We start from the raw sequence: 23613 nt of genomic DNA, 5'->3' as shown, positions 1-23613 counted from the left end.
AAGTCCATGGGGTCGCAAAGAGTCAGACACGACTGAACAACTTGTTCACTTTCACTTGGAAAATACAGAACAAAGTTACATATAGTTCCACTATATATTACAATTAAATTCTTAGTTGGAGTTTCAATATCAAACTCTCAGAAATTAATAGAATAAATGTACAGAGAAGTAGAAGAATATAGTAGACCTGAAAAGCATCGTGAAACAATTTGACATAATTAAGATTTATACCATTTTCACACAACACTAGGATACCAATTCATGTTCCCATAGACTAAACCAGGAGACACTAGAACATATCTGGAAACATAAGACCAGGTGCAGAAATTTCATGGTCTAAAGGTATTGAAATCATAATGCAGCTCTTCTCTTATTACTGTGCAATTCCGAAATCAAAAGATATTTGAAAATAACCCACATATTTTCAAGCGCAGTGTGTTATTTACCAAGAGAGAACTCTGACTTAGCCATCAAGAAAGCCTCAATAAAGTTAGACTGGATAAAACACAGAGGGTAACTGTAGAGAAGGAAGCATTCAAATGAGAAATTAATATCAAAGATACTTTAAAAACTCCCATGCATCTGGAAATGAAATGTCTGCTTTTAAATGAGGGCTAAGAAGCCGTAACAAGGAAGGCATTCTGATCTCCTTCTGTCAGACTCTCCCAGCTCCGACAAGGCCCTCCTAGTGCTCAGGAAGCCCAGAGTCCCATCCCTCAACTCAGAGCTGGGGACACGAGGCTCAGGAAGGACAGGGGACTTGTCACACCACACGAGGACCACATTCCTTGTGTTTAATCTGATAATTTACAAAGTTCCATTGTGACTACTGCACGCGTCCATTGATTTCCAAACACCCACAGAGTGTGTATTCACTTCCCATTGCTGCTATAACAAATGATCGAAAACTTAGGAGCTTGTAACAACAAACTGATTATTGCACAGCTCTGGCGTCCAGAAGAATGAAGTGCCTGGCAGTGCTGGTTACCTCTGGAGCCTCTGGGGAGAATCGTGTTTCCTCGTCTCCTCCTGCTTCTGCATCTCTGAGCTCGTGGCCCTCCTCCCATCCCTCTGCCTCCGTGATCACCTCTCTTTCACTTAGAAGGACCCTCGTGATGATGTGACAATGTGTAGGGATTGTTCAGATAATATAGGATAATCCCTCATCTCCCTAATTTAATTAAGTCCCTAACTTAATCTCATCAGCAAAATCCCTTTTGGTCACTTAGCCACAGGCTCTGGAGAGGAGGGTGTGGATGCTTTTGAGTGTTATTTTGCCTACTTGCACAGTAATTCTCAAAGGAGGCAGGACAGGGTTGTGTACAGCAAATCAGCTAGGATGCGTTCCGTGACACATTATGGAACCCTCCTCCCAAAGGGCCTTAGACAGTGAGGCTACTTAGCGTCTCCATTGGCAGGAAGCCTGACCAAAGGCTGGCTCCAGGGTGGGTTCATTTGGAGGCTCAAGAACAACAGCATTAGGGATACGGTGTCTTTCCCCCCGTGACTGTTGGCATCATCTCCTCCTGGCCCCAAGAGAGCGGCTGCAGCTCCAGGTGTCACGTCATCACACATCCATGACCAAACAGGAAGGAAGGCAGTGAGTCTTCTGGTATGTTTCTTGCCTGTCATCAGGGAGGTCTCAGGGGCTGAGGCCGGGTCATGTGACCTCTCTGCAGCCACTGGGGAAGAGCGTCCGTCTTTCCTGGACACATCACTGCTCCTCCACCAAAACGAATCAGGTATGCAGGTGCCTTCATTATCTACGCTGCATGACAAAGCACCACGAATTTATCAGCTAAGGGCAACACACATTTACTATCTCAGGTTCCACGGGCCAAGAGTCAGGTGCAGGCCAGCAGACTCCTTGCTCATGGTGCGGAGGCTGAAATTACAGCATCAGCTGAGACCAGGTTCTCACCCGAGGCCAGGGACGCCCCGCGTGCCAGGCTCCCCCAGCTGTCGAGAGAGTTCAGTTTCCAGAGGCTGAGTGGCCAAGGTGAGTTTTCTTGCGGTTTTCCAGGGACCACTCAGCCCCTGAAGGCCACACTCACCCAGGGACTGCCTCTGGCATCGCTGCTGCTTCTGTGTGGCCAGCAGGGGAGCCCCTCTGATGCGTCAAAGGCTTCACTTGATCGGGTCAGGCCCAGACAGGATAATCTCCCTTAAGAGGATGAGATGGCTGGATGGCGGCATCAGCGATTCAACGGACATAAACTTGGGCAAACTCAGGGAGATGGTGAGGGACAGGGCAGCCTGGTGTGCTTCCATGGCATGGAGAAGAGTCAGGCACGACTTGGGAGACTGAAAAACAGCAAGCTGAGAGCCAGCTGGTTAGGAGTCTGGATGAGGCAGTGACGCCCACCCCGTTCACACAGGAGGAGGCGCGCCCCCTGGCCTGGGCCACTGGGGCCACCGGAGCATCCTGCTGCCTCACCCTCCAGTCTGAGCTGGGCCCCTCCTCCTTCCAGAGTCCTCCCTGAGCCCCCGGCAGGTCCCTGGAGGTCGGGGGCCTGTGCCCCGAGCCCTCAGCTGGGCCTGGGGGGTGCTGTGGTCTCTCCGTGGGCGCTGTCCACACTCGGCAAAGAGCGGGTGCCCAGGAGACGCCCGCTGGATGAATGCAGAGCCCCCACAGTACTGGGAAGACCTTGAAGCCCAGAAAAAGTGATGGGGGCTGGGCCTAGGATTCTGGCCCCGGTCTCAGGGGGGCTGGTTTGAGGATAGGCTCGTGCCAGGCCCTCAGAGCTCCCCACTTTAGGCCTCTGCTTCAGAGAGCCCTTCCGAGGCCCCCCCAGTAACCGAGGCCAGCAGCCAGGGAGGCACTGGTGAGCGGATAGCAGGCAGTGCAGAGACAGCAGGACAGGGGACCACAGGCCCTGGGCTCGTGCCCACGCGTGATCTGGAGCAACCTGGCCTCCACCCTCCTCTGCAGGATGGGACACCACCCAGCACACACTGTGATGGGGACGCGAGAAGGGTGAGGGGGCCCATCACCCAGGGACTGTTCAGGACAGGACCTGGCTGAAGGATGGGGACTCACGAGCGCTCATGGGCAGAGGCCGAGGAACTGGAGGGGGCAGAGGGGAAGCTGCAGGGTGACACACCCCCAGGAACTGACCCCCGGAGGTCCCAAGGGGCCCTGTGGCTGCCGTGGGCCATGGACCCCCGTGCGGGATTCCGAGGAGCCCCCTCTGGTGCTGAGGGGGCGTGGCGCTGTGCCTTGCTCAGGTGGGTGACAGGCAGGGGCGGGTGCTCCAGGCCCAGGGAATGGCAGCAGAGATGGGCGCTGCTGGGGCACCCAGGGCCAAGAACCTGCTCGGCTGCCGTGGAGGGTGGGGGGCTCCGTCGTCCCCATTCAGGGGGTCGGACAGGGACACTCACACGGCGATGCCTGGTCAGCTCGAGCCCAGAGTCCAGGTCAAGGCCAGGCCACGGAGGGTCCCAATCGCCAGGCTCAGGCGTCTGGGCAGCGGCAAGGCCCAGGACGGAGGACGGGTCAGCCCAGAGCGGCCGGCAGAGGGGAGCCCCGGGAGGGCCCCCGTGTGATGGGTGAATGGGAGCTTGAGCCCCAGCAGGCCCCGGGCTGAGCGAGGTGCACAGCAGGTGTGCCACGAGCATGCTGACTCGCAGCTTGAATCCATTACACTCCCTGCAAGTCCAAGACAGTCCCCAAAGCCGCTCTTCCCCCAGAGGGCCCCGAGCCAGCCCTGGAGGAGCTCAGCGGTGCCAAGTCCATCACTGTGATCGATATCGCAGTGAAGTTGGTGCACGCAGATCCGGCTGCATTCTGACAAGACAAAGCGGTTCTGGAATTCTTCGGGGAGGGGCGGGGAGAAGAAGCAAGCTGCATCTTTCCCCCTGTCTCAGCTTTAAAAATTAAATTACAAATAAAGTTGGGGACACAATATCTTCAGACCAGTCGAGGACACACCAAGTCTTGGGGTCTGAGACTGGAATGCTGGGCTGGCCCTCCCCCGGCCCCGCACCAGCCAGCTGAGTGCAAGGGCCCTTCCCCCTCCCTGCAGCCACCAGCTGAGGGCAAAGACCGCAGACACAGCAAAACTCCCAGGGGCTGGAGGCCCAGCTGGGCAGGAGCCGACACAGACCTTAGAACCGTCCAGTCAATAACCCTGCTTTACAGATGGGAAAACTGAGGCCATGGGAGGCAGGAGGTTCTCGGGCTGCCAGACAGAACGTGAGGAGATAAGCAGGAGCTTAAGTCCAGGACCTCCACAGAATGGAGACAAGAAGGGCCTACTGGTTGGGGAGGCCGGGTCTGGCTCTGGGTGAAGTGCTGCTGTGCTCGGCCGACTGCCACCCACACAGGCGACCGCACCAGCATCCGGTGTGGCTGGGGAGGATGGAGGTCACCAGGCCCTTCGGACCACCCATCCCTCCCGCACGCTTCCACCGCAAGCTGTGAGGCAGGCCTCCCCACAGACAGAAGGACAGAGACGTGGCCTGTCCGCAAGAGCCCATGGCAGAGGTGAGGTCTGATGATGGTTCGTCCCTGAGGGGCACACAGGAGCCCAGTGAAGGGGGCTCCCCGCCAGCTGGGGAGAGCGGGCAGGCCTCCTGGGGAGGAATCTCGAGCCTCATGTTTTGGAGGAAGAGGAGAGCACTCAGGATAGAGGGGGCAGAGCTGCCAGCCGGGAGAAGGGCCTGTGATGGAGCCCCAAGTCCACGGCAGGCAGGGACAAACGGGCTCCCGGAGAGGCGAGGTGGTGAGGTGGAAGCCAGCCCGACGCCTGGAAGAGCTGCCCGCGCTGGGGCACCAGAGATACAGCCTGCCTGCAGCTGGGAGGGTGAGCGAGGCCACAGGCACGTGCGCATGTGTGGGTGTGCACACGTGTGCCAGCGCAGGGGTGTGTGTGTAGGCACGTGTGTGCACATGTGGACAGGCACGCCTGTGTGCTGGATGCTTGTATGTACACAAATGAAGTGTGCACACAAATTCCTGCATGTGAGCACACAGTATGTGTGTGTGACTGCATGTGTGTGGATATGTGTGTGCACACATACATGTATGAGCATAGCGTGTGTGACCTGTGCATGCGCATGTGGGTAGGTGTGCATGCATGGTGCTTGCAGGTGTATGAACGTGCATGTGTGTGCATCGTGGGCACATGGATGCTTCTGTGAAAGCACGGTCATGTACGTGGCTGTGTGTCTGCACATTCCTGGATGCACGTGAGTGTTTGTGAAGATACAAGCCTAGGTGTGCATGGATGTGTGCACATGGATATGTATGTGTGCATGTGTGCACAGGCATACCTGCACATTCAGGGAGGCAGCTCAAGGAGACGCACCCCCTTCACCTGAGCTGAGGCCACCCTAGCACAGACCTTACACAGACATCGCCGGACTGGTGCACACCCAGATCCCTCCTCCCAGGAGCGGGCCTGGGACCCAGCGTGCCGCAGGTCACAGGGGATGAAGGTGAGGAGCGGGACCGGGACCCAGCGTGCCGCGGGTCACAGGGGATGAAGGTGAGGAGGGGGCCGGGGACCCAGCGTGCCGCAGGTCACAGGGGATGAAGGTGAGGAGCGGGCCCGGGACCCAGCGTGCCGTGGGTCACAGGGGATGAAGGTGAGGACAACCTCATAGCCCCAGCCTGCTCCACCTCCACAAAGTCGCCTCCCAAGATGCCCCCCAATGCCCCCTCCCCCACCAGCGCAGCCTGACTCCCCATAGCACCCTCCTGTCACCCGCCCGGTCCTGCCAAGCCCAGGCCCCGGGGGCAGCGACCCCCAGGACAGGCAGTCTTCCAGGGCGCAGGCGGTTTCATCTGCTCCAGGGCAGTGGGGAGCTACCTGTCAAGCCTCACGCTCAGTCTCGGGATAAGAGGCCTCTCCAGCTCCACGGTGCACAGCTGAGGCCCCGGGGCCTCCCTCCAGCGCACAGAGCAGGCCTGTATGCGGCGCCTTCCAGGCCAGGGCTCTCTACCCCGAGGACTACCTGGCCCGCTGCCGCCCCTCGCCTCTGGGCCCTGGACCCCAGGAGCGGCCCTTCCTCCTGCCTCCTCCCAGTTTGGCCAGCCGGGCGCTGTCTGCTGTTTGAATTCAGAAGGCCGGCCCAGCGTCCCCCAGGGGCCTGGGTCACTCGGCCGGCCAGACTCTCCAGAAGTTCCCAGCCTGGCCGGGCTGGAGAGCCACTGCCTGGGCGGTGGGACGTGCTGTCTGCTGTGGGGCCCCTGGAGCTCTGTGTGCTTTTCCTTCAAACCCCTCACGCTAGGCTGGCCTTGCCTGTGGACACGTGGGGTGTCGCATGGAGCAGGACTCTTGGACTCAGCCCCCAAGGTGCTTCTCGAAAGGTAAGACCCCCTCAAGGCCAGGAGGAGGCCCACATGGCGATCCAGCTGATGGCAGGGCAGACCTCTCCAAAACCTATACATGACCACCACTGTGTCCCTTCTGAGGACATGCCCACCAGGACAAAGCCCAACCCCACCCCAGGGGGCACAAGGAACAGGGGCCTCTCACTTCCTAATAACTCCCCTCACTCTCCAAACACAGCTCAGAGGTCACCTCCTCCAGGAAGCCTTCCCTGATAACCCCACCCCCAGGATGGAGGAGGAGCCCCAGGGCACTGATGGCATTCACTGCACCCATCTCAGTGCGTGGCACCATCGAGCCCAGACAGCCAGCATTCAAGACAGAAGGTCTGATCCAGACAGAGACAGGGCAAGCCAAAGATGGAGGCACAGGGGTCTTCCCTGCAGAGTGCGCTCCTCAGCACCCTGACTGGTGGCACCTTTCAGGCTCCAGGACCAGAGGACCTTTCACAAGGATGGGGCCTCTACCTTCCCTGGGTCACACACGATCATGGCTTTGCTCCCCAAACTGTATAAATGCCAAGGACTGGCCCAGGAGGATTAACCTTCCTCCGCAGGTCTGCCATCTGGAGTATTTGATTTCCTGTCTGGCCGTGGCCTGACCCTGCCCCGCCCCATCAGTGGAACCATGTTAACAAGGATGTCGGCGCTCCTTGTGGGCCTCTCTGCTGAGACAGCCTGCTCTCCCGGGAAGGACTTTGAGCTTTTCCAGAGCTCAGAGCAGAGAGAAGCAGCCCTCCAGCCAGGGCACAGTTCTAGGCATCATGGGGTGGGTGTGTGTGTGTGTGTCTCCAACCCCTCCCTGAGTTACCCTCCTAGTACCCGCTCCCCAGACACAAGCCCCATCCCCTCCTCCCCCACCTGAGAATACCCCTCCTCCCCCGACCTGAGAATTCGAAGAGAGCCGCAGGCCAGCCGGGGTGTTTCTGCTCTGCTGGGAGCAACGAAATGCCTGGCCTGGGACCACGGTCCTCCTCCCCAGCCTCTATCTCCCACAGACCTCAGGAGGTGGGGACCACCATGCAACAGTGTACAACTGCAGAACAGATGCACAGGGACGTGGGGGCAGGGGTCAGCGGGGGTCACCCCCAACACCTCGCCCCTAAGCAGGAATGTGACTCCCACGCCAAACAGCCCCTCACCTGGCAATTCAGTGTGGGGCGTTTGTCAGAGGCGAAGATACTGAACATCCCCCAGCCTTTAAAAAGCAGAGCTTATGGAGCATAAGAATTCAACTTCAGGAATTGCCAACAAGGGTGCAGAGCCTGGGAGCCTGCCCAGGGCTTCCACAGGCACCGCCGTCATGATTCACGCTCCAGCAGAGGCCGGGGGTGGGGAGGCCGCTTGGCCCCCGAGCATCCCCCAGAGACGAGAGTGGGCCCTCGCAGCGAGGGCGCACCCTCGCCGCGTCGCATCCTCCGCCGGGCTGCGAGCGGCTGGCTCTCCCGTCAGGCCGCGGACCCCCCGAGCCGGCCCCGCTGCGGGCGGGCGCGCGCGTGTGCCCGGGCAGGTGAGGAGGCGGCCGTCTTAGAAAGAGCAGGGTTCTGGAACTCACCGCCCAGGCCAGCCGGCACTCGGCCCCGGCGCACAGGCTGCGGACGGCCCTGGAGGAGGCGCCCTCGCCGGGCGCGCGCGCCCCGCGCCACCGCCCCGGGCTCCTCCCCGGCGCCGCGCGGGCAGGTTCGCTGAGGCGGCCGCGGGCTCGGGCTGCCGGGCCCGCTCCCCCCGGGCCGGCGGCGCTGGCCTGCCCGCCAGGCCGCCCCCGCCCGCCCGCGCCCCGCCCCGCTGCGCAACTCTACCCAAGTTGGAAGCCGAGCCGGAGCGGCGACAGTCGCGCCGAGCGCACGGCGGCGGAGGCGGCGGCGGCGCAGCTCCTGCGAGCCGAGGCAGGCGAGGCGGCGACCGCACGGCGGAGCGCGGACCGCGTGGGGCGCCCGCGCCGGGAGCGGCAGGAGGAGGAGCCGGGGAGGACGCTCGGCGGCGCCGGCGCCCTGCCCGGGAAAGTAAAGTTGGAGCCGGAGGCAGCGCGCGGGCGCTGGGGCCCCGAGGAGCGGGGGCCCGCGCCCCGGCGCGCCGAGCCCTAGCCGGCCGGATGGGAGGCGGAGCGCCCGGGCCGCCGCCGCCGCCTGCAGCCTGCGCCCCGGCCGGGCGCCGGGGCCGCGGGGCCGCCCGGGCACGCCCGTTCGGGCGCCGAGTCGCTGCGGGCTCGCGGCCCGGGCGCTCCCCGTGAGCCGGGCCGAGGGCGGGGCCGCGCGAGGACCCCGGGACCTGCCCCCTCCCCCTCGCCGCCGCGTCGCCGCTCGCTCCGGGCGCCTCCTGCTCTGCACTTACGCGTGCGGCGGCGGCGGCGGCGGCTGGGAGCCGGGCAGCCACGCTCTCCGGCGCGCCGCTCGCCAGCCGGGCCGCCACGGCCGAGGGTCGGCTGCGGGGCGCCGCGGTCCCCAGCGGGCGCGCCCTAGGCGCAGGCGGCGATGCGGGCTCCGACCCGGGCTGGGGGGCGCCCGAGCTGCCGCGGCTGCGCCCCGGCTCCAGGCGGGACCGCGTAGCTTGCGGGAGGACCATGGCGTCCCCGGCGCTGGCGGCGGCGCTGGCGGCGGCGGCGGCAGCGGCGGGCCCCAACGCGAGCGGCGCCGGCGACGGGGGCAGCGGCAGGGTCGCCAACGGCTCGGGGGCCCCCTGGGGACCGCCGCCGGGCCAGTACTCGGCGGGCGCCGTGGCGGGGCTGGCGGCGGTGGTGGGCTTCCTCATCGTCTTCACCGTTGTGGGCAACGTGCTGGTGGTGATCGCCGTGCTGACCAGCCGCGCGCTGCGTGCGCCGCAGAACCTCTTCCTGGTGTCGCTGGCCTCCGCTGACATCCTGGTGGCCACACTGGTCATGCCCTTCTCGCTGGCCAACGAGCTCATGGCCTACTGGTACTTCGGGCAGGTGTGGTGCGGCGTGTACCTGGCGCTAGACGTCCTCTTCTGCACCTCGTCCATCGTGCACCTGTGCGCCATCAGCCTGGACCGCTACTGGTCCGTGACCCAGGCCGTCGAGTACAACCTGAAGCGCACGCCGCGCCGCGTCAAGGCCACCATCGTGGCCGTGTGGCTCATCTCGGCCGTCATCTCCTTCCCGCCGCTAGTCTCGCTCTACCGCCGGCCCGACGGCGCCGCCTACCCGCAGTGTGGCCTCAACGACGAGACCTGGTACATCCTGTCCTCCTGCATCGGCTCCTTCTTCGCTCCCTGCCTCATCATGGGCCTGGTCTACGCGCGCATCTACCGGGTGGCCAAGCTGCGTACGCGCACGCTCAGCGAGAAGCGCGAGCCCGCGGGCCCCGACGGCGCGTCCCCGACCACGGAGAACGGGCTGGGCGCCGGCGAGAACGGGCACTGCGTGCCCGCGCGCCGCCCGCGCGCCGACCTGGAGCCCGAGGACAGCAGCGCGGCGGCCGAGAGACGGCGGCGCCGGGGCGCGCTGCGGCGGGGCGGGCGGCGGCGTGGGGCTGGCGAGGGGGCCGCGGACGCCGAGGGCACAGGCCCCGGGACAGTGACGGCCGAGCCGGGCGCGCTGGCCGCCGCGAGGTCCCCGGGCCCCGGCGGGCGCCTGTCCCGCGCCAGCTCGCGCTCCGTCGAGTTCTTCCTGTCTCGCCGGCGCCGGGCGCGCAGCAGCGTGTGCCGCCGCAAGGTGGCCCAGGCGCGTGAGAAGCGCTTCACCTTCGTGCTGGCGGTGGTCATGGGCGTGTTCGTGCTCTGCTGGTTCCCCTTCTTCTTCACCTACAGCCTGTATGGCATCTGCCGCGAGGCCTGCCAGGTGCCCGGCCCTCTCTTCAAGTTCTTCTTCTGGATCGGCTACTGCAACAGCTCGCTCAACCCGGTCATCTACACCGTCTTCAACCAGGACTTCCGGCGCTCTTTCAAGCACATCCTCTTCCGACGGAGGAGAAGGGGCTTCAGGCAGTGACCCGCGCGCCCTGCCCCGGTGTGGACACCCTGGACAGCTCCCGGCGGAGGCAGGCAAAGCCGGCCTCCCTGGGACCCAAGGATGGATTGGCCTTTGGGGTGCAGGGGGGGGTACACAGCGTACAGCGAGAGCCCAGAGACTGCAGGGCCCCCGGGGAGGGGGGAAGGAGAGAGGGGAGACCCCTCTGCCTTCTTCTCTCAGCAAGGGGCTGCTTCTGGGGCTCTAGGCCTGGCTCCGGCTCCCCGGAGGGGCCCCCGCCCAGGTGTGGGAGTGGGGCCGGGTGGTAGACCCCAGTGGCGCTCGTTTATCCTCCCAAATTGACGAGAAAGGAGCCTGCCCCGCCCCCAGCACATGCCACCCTACCCCCCTCTCCACCTCTGAGCAAGGGCTGACCTCCCAGGACCTCCGTGGGTGGCTTTCCAGGGGTGGGGGTGGGGGATGAAGCAAGGCCCCGGCAATCTTTGGTTACCCAAAGTATTTACATGTTTGCCAAAAACGACTGACAGCCAAAACAACCAAACTCTTTTTCTAAATAAACCTTTGTAATCTAAGTGGTGGGTGCCATAGTCAGTCCTTCAGCCCTGGGGGTGGGGGGCCTTCCAGACCCTCACCCTACCCGATCCCCCCCACCTCCCACCTTCTCTTGCATCAGGTGGTGATGGGGGTGTTTGTTTAAAGGTAACTTGTCTTACAGATGTCCAAAGCATATGCTCAAAATGGTTGTGTTGTTACTGGCCCAGAGACCAAGGAAATCAAGAGACCCCAGATTAACTGCAAATACAGATGCTGGAGGGCTGTTCTCCATCCATACCCATCCCTCTCTGAATCTAGGCTTCCCCCAGTGCAGCCAGCCTCAACCCCCTTGCCCAGCCCTCACCAGCCCCCAGGGAGTCCGGGCCCACACACGCTAAGGCTTGAGGAGAGGCGGCTAGAAGAGAGGAAAGGATCAGAGAGGGTCTCCCCCTGCGGCTCCTCCAGCCCTCCGCACAGAGCCTGGGAGCGCCAGGGATAGCTGTGGGAGAGGGACACAAGTTGGACCTCTGAGACACACGGATGCCCGTGCACACACACACACACACGCAAGCTCAGTGAGCAGGCAGGGCTCAGTGCCAGGGGTCCCTGCTCTGCCCACCCATCCCTCCCGCCCCACTCTGTGCCCCTCCTGGCCTTCCTGTATATCCCCTCCCCTGCCTGGCCCTTGCTTGCCAGCCCAGCCCTCCTGGATCACCGCCCACCTGCCTTTGGCCTGGGATGGCTGTCTCGGGGAGGGGTCAGCCCTGGGTCCTGCTTTTTCAAGTCCCCTTCCCCTGAATCTGGAGCCAGAGCAGGGCCCTTTCCTGGTCCCACATGCCAGGGTGGACCCTGTGGGGGAACTCTGCAGCTACCTGGACTCATCACCCCAATTCACAGGCCCTCAGAATACCCCACTAGGAAGAGCTTTCCTGGACTGGGGTCACAGTTGGCAGAGGGGCGCAGGAAATGGCTGGCCAAGGCTGGTGGCAACCTCCCTAACCTCCACATCACCCAGGCCTGGACAGGGGGTCCATGTTGTAGGCCCAGCTCTCACCAGGACTGCTGAGCGAGCTCTGCCCTCTCTGAGCCTCATCACCGCCAACCCCGCCCCGACCCGCCCACGTCAAGTGGGGCAGGGCTGAAAACTCAGGCCTGTTGTCTGGGGGCCAACTTACCGGCTGAATGGGGGCGCGGGCGGCTCGAGCAGGGACCTTCCCTTGGAGAGAGCCTGACCGACCCAGGTATTGCCTCCCCAGTGCAATGGAGTGATACCACAACCTCCCTCCACTCCTGGAGGGTGAACCCCAAGACTCCAGCAGGAGCACGTAGCCAGGACACACCCCACGGAAGAGTGTCGGCAAACTCTTCCCCTCTCCCTTCCCTGATCCTGAGAATTGCACCTTCCAGGGCTGTGGCTGGGAACGCAGGCACCCAGTGCTTAATACCCCATTCAGCCAACAGATGTTCACCACTTGATCGTAATTGCTGCCTGGAGAGGCTTTCTTTTCAGCTGGATAAACAGAGACAGAACCTGGCTGCTCACCCCGCCTGCCGTAGGGAAACGGCCAGTTGCCCTGCTCCGGGTCTCCGGCTCCATCAATGAAGCTGGGGTGCTGACACCCCTCGAGGGTGCCCGAGGGTGCCCGCGTGGTCCAGGAGCCAGCCCGCAGGGAGGGAGGTTTCTCTGCGGTGCAGAGGCGAGCCCGTGCACTGCGCATGGTCATGAAAGCCAAGATGCCCTGAGGTGCTTGCCTCTCTCTGGGCACCTTGGTGTCTGCTCCATGGCACCATCAGTGTCCACCCCTGTCTGGGGCTGAGGAAACGCAGGCCCAGAGCTGACCATCTGGGCCAAGACCCACAGAGGAGGCGGAGGGCAGAGCCCGCCACGAGCCCGGAAACGTGCGGGTCAGGAGATCTCTGCCCTCAGCACCCCAGCTCCGGTCCCGTGAGCAGGGGCGACCCCTGGGCTTTGCTGCTGGAGAAGTATGGCCCTCAGCCACCTTCCTGCCCCCAGCTTCCTTCCCCTTGGCTCTCCCAAGGCTTCAGGCAAAATTAAAAGAAACACCCACCAGCAGGTTCAAGGAGAGCAGGGTACGGGATGGGGGTCAGCTTCGGTGCTGTCCTGGGCAGAGCCCACCACTGATGTGGTTAGTTCTCAGAGACAAGCATAGACGTACATTCATTTAAATAATTCATTCCTGTATTTTAATTCAATTGCTGAGTTTGTAGAAGGCGGCGGGGGTGGGGCGGGGAGAAGAATCTTCCAAATATTCCCTTACAGCTCAGTATGGAGTTAAAAAAAAAAAATCGCTTGGAGCAGGCAGGATTGTTCACACTTCAGAAGAGCAGCTCCAGTCTTTGAGTCCTGCCCCCAGCTCTGGGGGTGGGGGGTGGGGGCTGAGGGCTGGGAGAAGACTCGTTGCCGTTGCCGGGGCGCTCGCTGGCGAGGAAGCGGTCCTTCCCGGGCGTGCTGGCAGCCGGCTGTATTTTTATATCACATCCGTCGGCAGGGCTCAAATATTCCAGTGCAGCCTGGGATCAAAACAGCCGGCGCCTGCAGGCCCGTCTTGAGTCTGCTTGGCCAGCTGCGGTGCTTTGCGGAGCAGAACCTGTGACTCCGGTCCCGGCAACCCCCCGCAGCCCCCCACCACATGTGCCGAGTGGGGCGGGGCAGGAGGCACGCTGGCTGGAGATGCCTTGCGCTTGGGGGGCTGGAAGGGCATGATTCTGTGTTACTAGAAGCCCGGTTCATCGGAGCTGAGAAACAGGTGAGTTATAGCGGAGACTCAGGTGAGAGTGTCCCACCGTGAGGACCCCCAATTTTCCGTTCTGGGTTTCTGCCTTGAGCGCTGCCGGGGGACCTCAGCATGCCCCTCCACTCCGCTGCCCCCCCCGCGCCCCCCCCCGCCTCCACGTGACTGAAGGTCAGGCTCCCATTCAAACTGCTGGACTCTTGAGATCATCAAGGGCATCTGGGTAAGGGGACAAGGGGGTGGGCTTCCCTGGTGGCTCAGCTGGTAAAGAATCCACCTGCAGAGTGGGAGACCCGGGTTCGATCCCTGGGTTGGAAAGGTCCCCTGGAGAAGGGAGTGGCAACCCACTCTAGTATTCTTGCCTGGAGAATCCCATGGACAGAGGAGCCTGGCAGGCTGCAGTCCTTGGGGTTGCAAAGAGTCGGACACGACTGAGAGACTGAACATGCAAGGGACGAGGAGGCTGAGGGTAGAAGCATCTGGTTTGCCTGAGAGGGACCCCGGCAGGCACCCTAACTCCGCTCTCTGCGTGACCCCACCCCATCTCGCACCATCAGTAAACAGGGCATATCTTCTCTTGCGTCAGTGCAGGTGGGAACCGTGCATAGGAGAGGACTGGTGACCTCCAGGCGGGGCACAGCGCCCCTGAGATCTGCCCAGGGAGCAGCTGCCAACCATGGGCCAGGGAAAAGCCCCGGGGACCCGAGGCTTTTCTTCCCAACAGAAGGATTTACGTCCCCTCCCAGGAAAAGTCTCGGGCACAATGGGACATCTTATCAAGCTAAGGGATGGTCATGCGGGGCAGAGAGGGAGCGCTGGCCCAGAAAGCCCTGCTTAAGGGCATCTGCTATCCTGGCTGAGCACACAGTGTGCCCAAGTTGCCTGGCAGCAAAGGAGAGAAGGGAAACAGGACGCATACCTGCTGTCTGATGCTGAGGCCGCTGGGCCGGCCACCGCAAGCCCACCCGCCATCCCGCCATGCTGGTGCCGTCCCTCAGGCCTCAGGTGTCTGTCTCCAGGGGTAGGGGCCTCGGGGGGCCACACAGGGAAGCCTGGAGGGGCATTCTTGCCATAGTCCCTGTGGGGATGGGTGGGAGGGAATGCCAACTCCCACCCTACTAGTGCATCAGACAAGGCCATCTCCAGGTCATCCCAGCAGACCCCGAGCCTGAGCCTCCCTGGGCCTGGCCCTGGCTCTTGGGACCCCTGGTTTGGAGTGGTGAGGGCTGAGGAGCAGGGCAGTCATGGGGTTGGGGGGCGCCGCCTGCGTCCGAGACCCCACCACCTCACTCTGGGGCCAGAGCGAGCCTTAGGGGTGGCGGAGCCAATGTGGTCCAAGCCGCTTCTCCTGGACCGCCGCCCCGTCGGGGCCTGGCTCTGCTGCCTCTCACCCCGCCCTGCACCCCTGCCAGGAGTGCCTTTCCTGCCTTCCCTGAGCCCCTCTCATAGACTCCCTGCGAGACCCAGACCAGCCTTCGCTTCCAGAAAGTCTTCAGGAGCCTCCTACCACCCACTACCTCCCCAGCTGCAAGACCCCAAGGCTGGCCAGGCGCGGAGCCCAGCGGGGCCTGGGGGTGGGTCATGGACAGCCCGTCGTCCTGGCCAGGGGGCCGGCCAGCAGGCCTCCCATGCGGAGGCAAGGCTGTCCTCCCTGTCCCCCGAAGACACCGCCGAGGAGCATCCCTGGACGCCAAACACGAGAGCCTCCTGGGGCACGTCCACCACGCTGCCGGGACACCGTCCCACGGGCAGTGCCGGCAGCCCCAAAGTGGGAGCCCCACACCTGCCCTCAGGCCTTTGGGGAGAGACTTCACGCAGCAAAGGCAGGTGAGCTGGCTGCAGCTCGGGCAGGGCTGTGGGGCCGCGGGGCACCCACAGCTGCACTTGCAGGCCCACTACTGAAGCCGTCCGTTCAAATACGGCTGGTCGTGTCCCCCTCCCCACTTTACAGAGGGGCCCAGAGAGGGACGTCATGACAGATAACCACACAGAGCAGGCGTGACGGTGAGCCCCTGGCCAGCGTTTGCTGTCTGCGCTCTGCTTGACGGCTTTGGGCCGGCATTCTGTATGATTGATTCTGCCAGGAGGTGGGGTGCGTGATAAGCCGCTTCAGTCGTGTCCGACTCTCTGCAACCCCATGGACTGTGGCCTGCCAGGCTCCTCTGTCCATGGAGATTCTCTAGGCAAGAATACTGGAGTGGGTTTCCATGTCCTTCTCCAGGGGATCTTCCCGACCCAGGGATCAAACCCGTGTCTCCTATGGCTCCTGCGTTCCAGATGGATTCTTTACTGCTGAGTCACCAGGGAAGCGTGGGGTGGATGGTCCCATTTTACAGACGAGAAAACTGACCTCCATAGAGGGAATGCCATGACAAGATGATGCCTTGAAGCCAGACACTGGGCTCTTCACATTAATCCCGCTGCCCTTGTTGAACCCCCCATAAGCCCTCTGCATAGATGTGAATTAGCCTCGTTTCATGGAAGAGAAACCCGAGTCTTGCATGTTCTGCACACAGAACCCACCTTTGAGCTGTTTCCCATCCATTTCCACTGGGAACAACTCTGAGATTAGATGTTAGGTCAAGAGGATCCAGCCGGGCCCCGGAATCACAGACCTTCCTTACCTGTGATGGGATCCGCCCTCTGAAACCTCGGTTGCCCCCAAAAACCTCCGCATCCCAGGCTCTTTGTGATGTGAATGAGGGGCCGGCTTTGTTTTTATTCCTTCGTCTCAGAAACGATTCTGAATAATGAAGCCACTTTTAGAGATCACCCCACCCAGGATATAAAAAATGCCAAAACGTTTGTGTTGAAAAATAATCCAGTTACCCGTTTCCTAGAGTGTGCTGCCATCGCAAATCGAATTGAAAGCAAAATCGGTCCTCTTTTAATTGGTTCAAATGAAGCTGTTATTCAAAATCCGATTGTTGCTGTTGCTGCTTCCTCGAGGATTCAAGTAGGAGGCAAAACAATGGAGCGGTTCTCTCGCGCTGGGCGTCACTCTGTAGTCAGCAGGGCCCAGCTGCCCCGAGCCTGGGGCCTCGCGGCTGGGGTGGGACTTGCCCATCTCAGCCCTGGGTAGCTGCAGATGTGCCTGGAGCCCAGTCGTGGGACCCCTGGCATGGGGGAGGTGTCCCCTGGCCACTCAGGCTGGGCACACAGTGTGATGTCAGCTTCCCGAGGCCCCGACTGGGCTTGGAATCTGACTGAGCTGTGTGATCCCTGAGCCTCAGTTTCCTCCTCTGGAAAGTGGGTACAAGTCACAGGGTCCCCTCCTCTCACCTGCCATGGCTTCTGCAGGGAACCAGCAAGGACCCGGAGACCCCAGTGGCAACTGTACCACGCGGGAGTTGAGAGCCTGCCGGGCATTTCCCTTGGGCAGGCCTGGCCCCACTTTAGGCCCAGAGTCCTTCCCCACTGGGCTCTGGGGGCTGGCGATCGGGGGAGGCGAGGGGTTTCTGAAGCTCCGAGCACAGGGCTAGGGGGTGTCAGGTTCACGAGTACCCCCCTCCAGGGGCGGGACCAGCCCCTTGGTGGCACAGAGGGGTCCCGGGATGGCAGGGGCTCTGGCCCTGTTGCAGGACAGGAGGGGTTGCTCTGGCCGGGACACTGGCCTCCTCCAGGGCTTGTGGACATGCCGGGCACGTGCAGGAGCATAGCAGGGCTTGTCTCTAAAAGTGGCAGGAAATCCAGGTCTGACACTAATCCCAGCAGGATTGACCCAGCCTGGATCAACCCAGATCTGTGAGGCACCTGAGGTCACCTCTGTCTCTGGTGCCCTGGGGGGAGGTTGCTGGGGGAGGGAGCATTCATTCATTCATTCATTCAGGAAGCATTTAGGGGACTTCCCTGGTGGCCCAGTGGCTAAGACTCCCGTTCCCAATGCAGGGGGCCCGGGTTCCATGTCTGGTCAGGCAGCTAGATTCCATATGCCTGCAACGGAAAACAAGCCAATCCCCAACGAAGACGGAAGATCCTGCCTGCCACAATTAAGGCCCGGTGCAGCCAAAGAAAGAATAAATCTTTAAGTGAAAAAGTGAAAGTGTTCGTTGCTGTCCTGTCCAACTCCTTGCCACCCCATAAACCGACCGCCAGGCTCCTGTCCATGGGATTCTCCAGGCAAGATTACTGGAGTGGGTTGTCATGCCCTCCTCCAGGGCACCTTCCCGTCCCAGGGATCGAGCCCACGTCTCCTGCGTTGCAGGCAGGTTCTTTGCCGTCTGAGCCACCATGAGAGAAGCATTTATGGACTCGAGCTGGACGTGGGTGTGTGGGGAAACGCCAACTAGATCCTACAGGTGCTTGATGCCCTCCTGTAATGAGGTCATTATGGCAAAAACGGGGCACACTGATGACCATTCTGTCAGATATCTACCGAGAGCCTACAGCCCACCAGGCACCAGCTTAGCCAAGTGAAGATCCCCCCCGCCCGCCCCCGTGGAGTTGGCAGTCCTCGGGAGGACGGGCAGCTGGCCACAGAAGCACTGATGCAAACACGACTTCACACAGCGTGGTGTATGGTGTGTGGGGATCTGACCGAGGTGAGAGGTGGGGCTGGGGGTGAGCCGGCCGCTCCTGGTGCGTCTGTCTGGGGCACGGCCCTGCCTGTGGATGCAGTGGCTGGAGCGTGCGCTCTGGGCTTAGGTCTGTATCAGTGTCCTGGAGCCTCCGTACCGCATAGACTCGAGACGGGCTTCCACGCAGAAATGTAATTCCCCGCGGTCCTGGAGGCGGGGAGCCTGAGATCAGGTGTCTGCGGGGTGGGGGCCTCCTGAGCCTCTCCCCTGCGTGCGCACAGGGCCACCTTTTCCCTGTGTCCTTGTGTGATGGTCCCTCGGTGTCCGTCCTTGTCAGGACACCGGTCAGATGGCACCAGGGCACGCCCCAAAGACCTCACGCTCCTTCCTCAGCCCTGTCAAGCCCTTCTCTCCAAATGCAGCCCCATTCCCAGGGGCCGGGGACTCAGGCCTCAACACGTGAATTTGGGGCGGGGGATGTAGCTCCATTTCCAGGCCGCACACACGCATGTGATGTGGACCAGTCCCCTCGCTCTCCTGCCTTGGTTTCCCCACTTGCAGCCGAGCACTGTTAGTGCTTGTCCCACGGGGGCTCCAGAAAAGAAACCCTGGAGCTGTGCTCAGGGCTCGGTCAGCTGCCAGGGGAAGTCGGGCTCCGGGGTGGCTGCTCTTAGCCTGCCCATCAACCCCGAGGGGTGGGGGGTGTCTTTGGGGCGCTTCAGGCAACCCCCAGGGACTTGCAGCTCCAGGGAGGCAGGGCGGGGAGGTCCCAGGCTAACATTCCTGGGCTGGCAGAAAGTCTTGGCGGGCCTCGCAAGTCGTCACCAAGCCAAAGAGACTTGCAGCGTGTGGAGCTGGGCCCTGCAGCCTGCCACCTCTGTGACCCCTGGGTGGTTAAAAAATAACAGTTTTATTTATAATAGCCAAAAAACTGGAAACCATTCAAAAATCCATCAGCTGATAAGTGAACAGATAAACGGCTGTATCCGCGCAGTGGAAAACTGTTCAGCGGTACAAAGGGTCCAGCTCCGGGTGTGTGGAAAACACAGGGGCTCTCTAACGCCTTACGTGAGAGGAGGAAGCCAGGCTCAAAAGGCCACAGGCGCGAGGGTTTCCATTTACACGCTTTTTAAAAATAGACTTTATGTTTTTAGGGCAGTTTTAGGTTCACTGACTCAATGGAGTTGAGTTTGAGTAAACTCCGGGAGTTAATGATGGACACGGAGGCCTGGCATGCTGTGGTCCATGGAGTAGCAGAGTCGGACAGAACCGAGCGACTGAACTGAACTGAACCAGGTTCATATCACGGCTGAGCAGGAAGCGCGGGGAGTTCTCACACAGCCCTGGGGCTTCAGCTGATTCCTCCAGGATCAAAGCGGGAGGCTGGAGGGCACCGGCAGGGAGGCTGTAGAAGCGACCAGCTGCTCGTGCTCAGGCGTGTCTGGCTCTGCGACCCACGGGCTGCAGCCCACCAGGCTCCTCCGTCCATGGGATTTCCCAGGCAAGAATGTTGGAGTGGGTTGTCATTTCCTCCTCCAGGGGATCTTCCCGACCCAGGGATTGAACCTGCATCTCCTCCATCTCCTGCATTGGCAGGCGGGTTCTTTACGCCACCAGGGAATCTCGTCAGGTGCCACGGCCCAGGGCCCAGGAATTTTCTGGAGGCTTGATAAATGCATGGTGGAGGAGGCTGGCTGGCTGGCCGGCCCCCAGAGCTTGCAGATGGTGGAAGAGGCAGGTTCCAGAGGGTTCTGGGAAGCTGCCCCCCAGCCAGGCTGCTCAGAGCCAGGAGGAGGGATCCTCCAGCCCTGCGTGGCCTCCTGCGAGGCTGATCACTTGCTCTAATGATGGAAAATTACCAGCTCGTCTTCAAGCCTCCAGCGGGAGCCAGCTCTTATCTTGCATCAGCAGTCCGCCGCGGCCCAGGGGGCTGAGGGGACTCGGGGCCCCTTCTGCTCCTGGAGAAGCAGGGCGGCGAGGCTGCACACGAGCCCAGCAGCATCTCCACCCTTCGGGCTAGAGGCCTGCCAGGTCCCCACCCAGCTCAGCCGCGGTCAGATGCCGGGGCCTGCACCAGGGGATGATGGCCTGTCTGCGGGGACGCCGCTCAGGTCCCCACTGTCACCGCCCTGCTGTGTGACCCCCTTGAAAGGAGCCCCCCAACAGGGGTTCTCTCTCTTCAGCACCTGCCACCTGCCGATGGCACAGAGATGGCACGCTGCTGCTGGGGAGCCCGTGGCTTGGACAGAGCAGGGCCCGCCAGGGGCTCCAGGCGTCGAGGCTGGGCTTGAGCCCCCGTCCCAGGGCCCGGGCTCCTAGGAGGGGCACCAGGACCCCTGCTGCCGGGGATGCCCTGCTTGAGAAGCTGGAGGCGGGCCTGGCTTCCCCCTGCCCCCGCCCCCAGCCTCCTCCCCACCTCCCCCAGCCCCTGGCCTCCTCCCCCCACCCACCGTTTCCTCCCCTCCCCCTCCCCCCTCCCCGTCTCCCTTCCCCCCTCCCCCATCTCCTCCCCTCCCCTCTCTACTCTCCCCTCTCTAGTGAGTGAATGAGTGAGTTAATGAATGAGTGAGTAAGTGGGTGAGTGAGGGAATGAGTGAGTGAGTGTGTGAGTGAGTGACTGGATGACTGAGTGAGTGTGTGAGCGAGTGAGTGGGTCAGGCGTGCGTGAGTGAGCAGGCGAATGAGCGAGTGAACGAGCACGCAGCCGGTCGGGGGGTGAGGACGGCCCAGGGCCTGCTGGCAGAGTGCCACCCTCAGCCGGGCTCCTTGCCCTCCCTGCCCTCCTCCCTGGCATCCACTGTCCTCTTCCCAGGGGACCGGGGTGTCCTGAGCCCCCTTAGTTCGTGGAGACGGGCCCTGCGCAGTGGGGTGCGGGGGGTGTGGGGCCCCTGGGAGCGGGGATGAGCGGGGGTCACAAGGCCTCTAGGTGCAGGGATGAGCGGGGGCAGCGGGGCCCCTAGATGCGGGGACGAGCGGGGGGCACGGGGCCCCTGGGGGCGAGGATGAGCGGGTGGCGCGGGGCCCCTAGGTGCGGGGACAAGCTGGAGGGGCGGACCCTCGGGTGCGGGGACGAGCGGGGCGCGGACCCTCCGGCAGCACTGCCTATGTCTCCCCGTGGCCGCACACCCTCCCCCCTACCACTCAGACGTGAGCAACAAAAGCCTCGTCGTTGCCTTTCCAGCCCAGACGAGATCAATATATTCTGGAAATGCGAGAACAGCTGACCTTTGAGATTTCTAGCAAAACTTCAGAGTTTGCTTTGGGCTCTGGCTCAGGGCTGGGGGCAAATCTCAAGGTGCTGGGAAGACCCCCTCCTCTGCCCCTACACTGTCCTCCCACTCGGGGGTCCGGCAGAGACCAAGGGGCAAGACCAGGCCCACCCAGGCCCCCGAGGGGCAGGCCCTGCGGAGGCACGGATCCGGCAGGTTGCGTAGACCAGCCGCTCCTTGGGGGCCGCGCTGTGGCTTTGCCACTTTGGTGGTGCCCTGGGGGCTGGCACCTGATGCCAGGTCCACTCTGCTTCCTGCCTCAGCTCCCCCTCCACTGGCACGGGGGGCACTGGGGACCGTGGATGCACCCCCCGAACACACACACGCCTCAGGCCACACGGTGGACCAGGAGCGTCCTGGCCTCTCTGCTCCTGGAGCCCACGGGGTCCGGGCGCGAGGAGGGCAGGCACGTCAACAGGGACGGAGCTGGTAGTGGGGCGCCCTACTGTAGGGGGCAGGGGTTCGGGGAGGGGGCAGCAGACCACCCAGCGGGTGTGGCGGGGCCCAGCCCCTGGCTGGCCCAGCCACCGTGGGGTCCACGGAGCTGGACGCTGCTTGGAGGGGGTCTTCGGAACCTTCCTAGAAACAGCAGCATCTGGCCTGAGCTTTGGGAAATGCATAAACTGTCTCTGGGATGGACTTGCCCGCGGGCTGCTGCGTCACTCGGGCAGGACCCTTGGGGAGACCCCGAGAGCTCCCGGTCAGCACCTGCCACCTCCAGCCACGTGGAGCACGTCCGTGGTGGACACATCAGTAGTGGACGTGAGGTGCTGGCAGGCTGGGCCCATCCTGGGGGCAGCGGGGAGGAGGCGGGGGCCACCCCTCACCCCGCAGCCCTCTGTGGGCTCAGACCCTCGCTCCCCAGCACGCGTGTCCTCCCCAGCCCCCTTGCCCCGCTTGCTGGCTCTCCCGCGATGGGTCCTGCTCCTCCGTGTGTGTTCACTTGCTTCAGTCACGTCTGACTCTGCGAGACTCCAGGGACTGCAGCCTGCCAGGCTCCTCTGTCCGTGGGATTCTCCAGGCAAGAACACTGGAGCGGGTTGCCATGCCCTCCTCCAGGGGATCTTCCCGACCCGGGGATCACACCTATGTCTCTTACGTCTCCTGCGTCGGCAGGCGGGTCCTTTAGAGCCAATACCACCGGAAGGCCCACACCGAGGGCCCCACCCCCTGGGCTTTGGGTGCCCTGATGGGTTTGGCCCCAGGCGGAGCTTCTTGTGGCCCAAACAGCTGTGGCCCCGCAGGCGGCTCCTCCTGCTCAGAGGCTCACATCCCTGCCTCCTCTCCTCTTGCGGCTCCGCGTCCAGCTCCCAGTCTCACTCAAGGGGACAGCGCAGGGCTCTGCTGACGGGTAAGGTGTGGCTTCCAGAGCGGTGTGGACAGCTCCCCTGGAGGGAGGGCTGGCTGGTGGGATGCGGGCGGCCTCATCTTACACGTGGTGTAAGAGCCGGCCGTGAGGGGTGTGTGTGTGAATGTGAGGACGGGCAGGGCTGGACGCCCCTATGTGGGAGCTGAAGGCTCAGCGGGGAGTGGGGGTCCTGGGAGCCGGGGTCTCTGCGGCAGATGGGAGTCAGCCTCACAGTGACCCAGAGGGTCCCCGGGAGCTCCACACGAGCCAGCGAGGCCGTCACTGCTGACCAGTGTGGACACTGAGGCCTGGAGATGGGACAGGCCTGCTCATTGCCACCAAGGGAGGGGGGCCCAGACTCCTCGGGCTTCCAACTACCCTTTGCAGGAGCTGCCCGTGCCAGCAGGGGACCCCAAACACATTGGCCAGTTACTAGGATGAAAAGAGAAGCCCCCCTGAAAAATAGGTGTGAGGTGGCAGCTGTGCCCTGTAGCTGAGCCGCTGGGCCCTTGGATTTCAAGGTCTCAGAACAAGCCTTTTTGAAGAGCACAGGTCCTGCCTGCGTCCAGGCCAAGTCAGCTTTCCCTGCTGGTTTTGGGAGGGGTGGCTCTTTCTTGGAGCTTCCCAGCTGGTGCTAGTGGTAGAGAACCCACCAGCCAATGCAGGGGATGTAAGCCAATGCAGGAAGATCCCCTGGAGGAAGGCATGGCAACACGCTCCAGTATTCTTGCCTGGAGAATCCCACGGACGGAGGAGCCTGGCGGGCTGTAGTCCAGTGGGTCACGAAGAGTCGGACACGGCTGAAGGGACTTAGTAAGCAAGCACACGGCTCTTTCTCAGACATCCCATCTCTCCAGTTTCAACAGGAAAAGTGACTGTTGTTATTCAGTTGCTCAGTCATGTCTGACTCTTTGCCCCATGGACTGCAGCACG

At 62.4% G+C, this 23613-nt stretch overlaps 1 protein-coding gene across 1 annotated transcript; it reads left to right on the top strand.

The window, feature by feature from the left end:
• Nucleotides 1–8755: 8755 nt before the first annotated feature.
• Nucleotides 8756–10824, top strand: ADRA2C (adrenoceptor alpha 2C). Its single transcript, XM_070371884.1, has one exon. The coding sequence runs from the start codon at nt 8895–8897 to the stop codon at nt 10278–10280; it is 1386 nt and encodes a 461-aa protein (XP_070227985.1). The 5' UTR covers nt 8756–8894; the 3' UTR covers nt 10281–10824.
• Nucleotides 10825–23613: the final 12789 nt, after the last annotated feature.

The sequence above is a fragment of the Bos mutus genome, chromosome 6 (assembly GCF_027580195.1).
Source record: "Bos mutus isolate GX-2022 chromosome 6, NWIPB_WYAK_1.1, whole genome shotgun sequence".
Classification (NCBI taxonomy): Eukaryota; Metazoa; Chordata; class Mammalia; order Artiodactyla; family Bovidae; genus Bos; species Bos mutus.
Note: the sequence above shows the minus strand (reverse complement) of the source record. Positions and strands in the feature narration are given on the sequence as shown.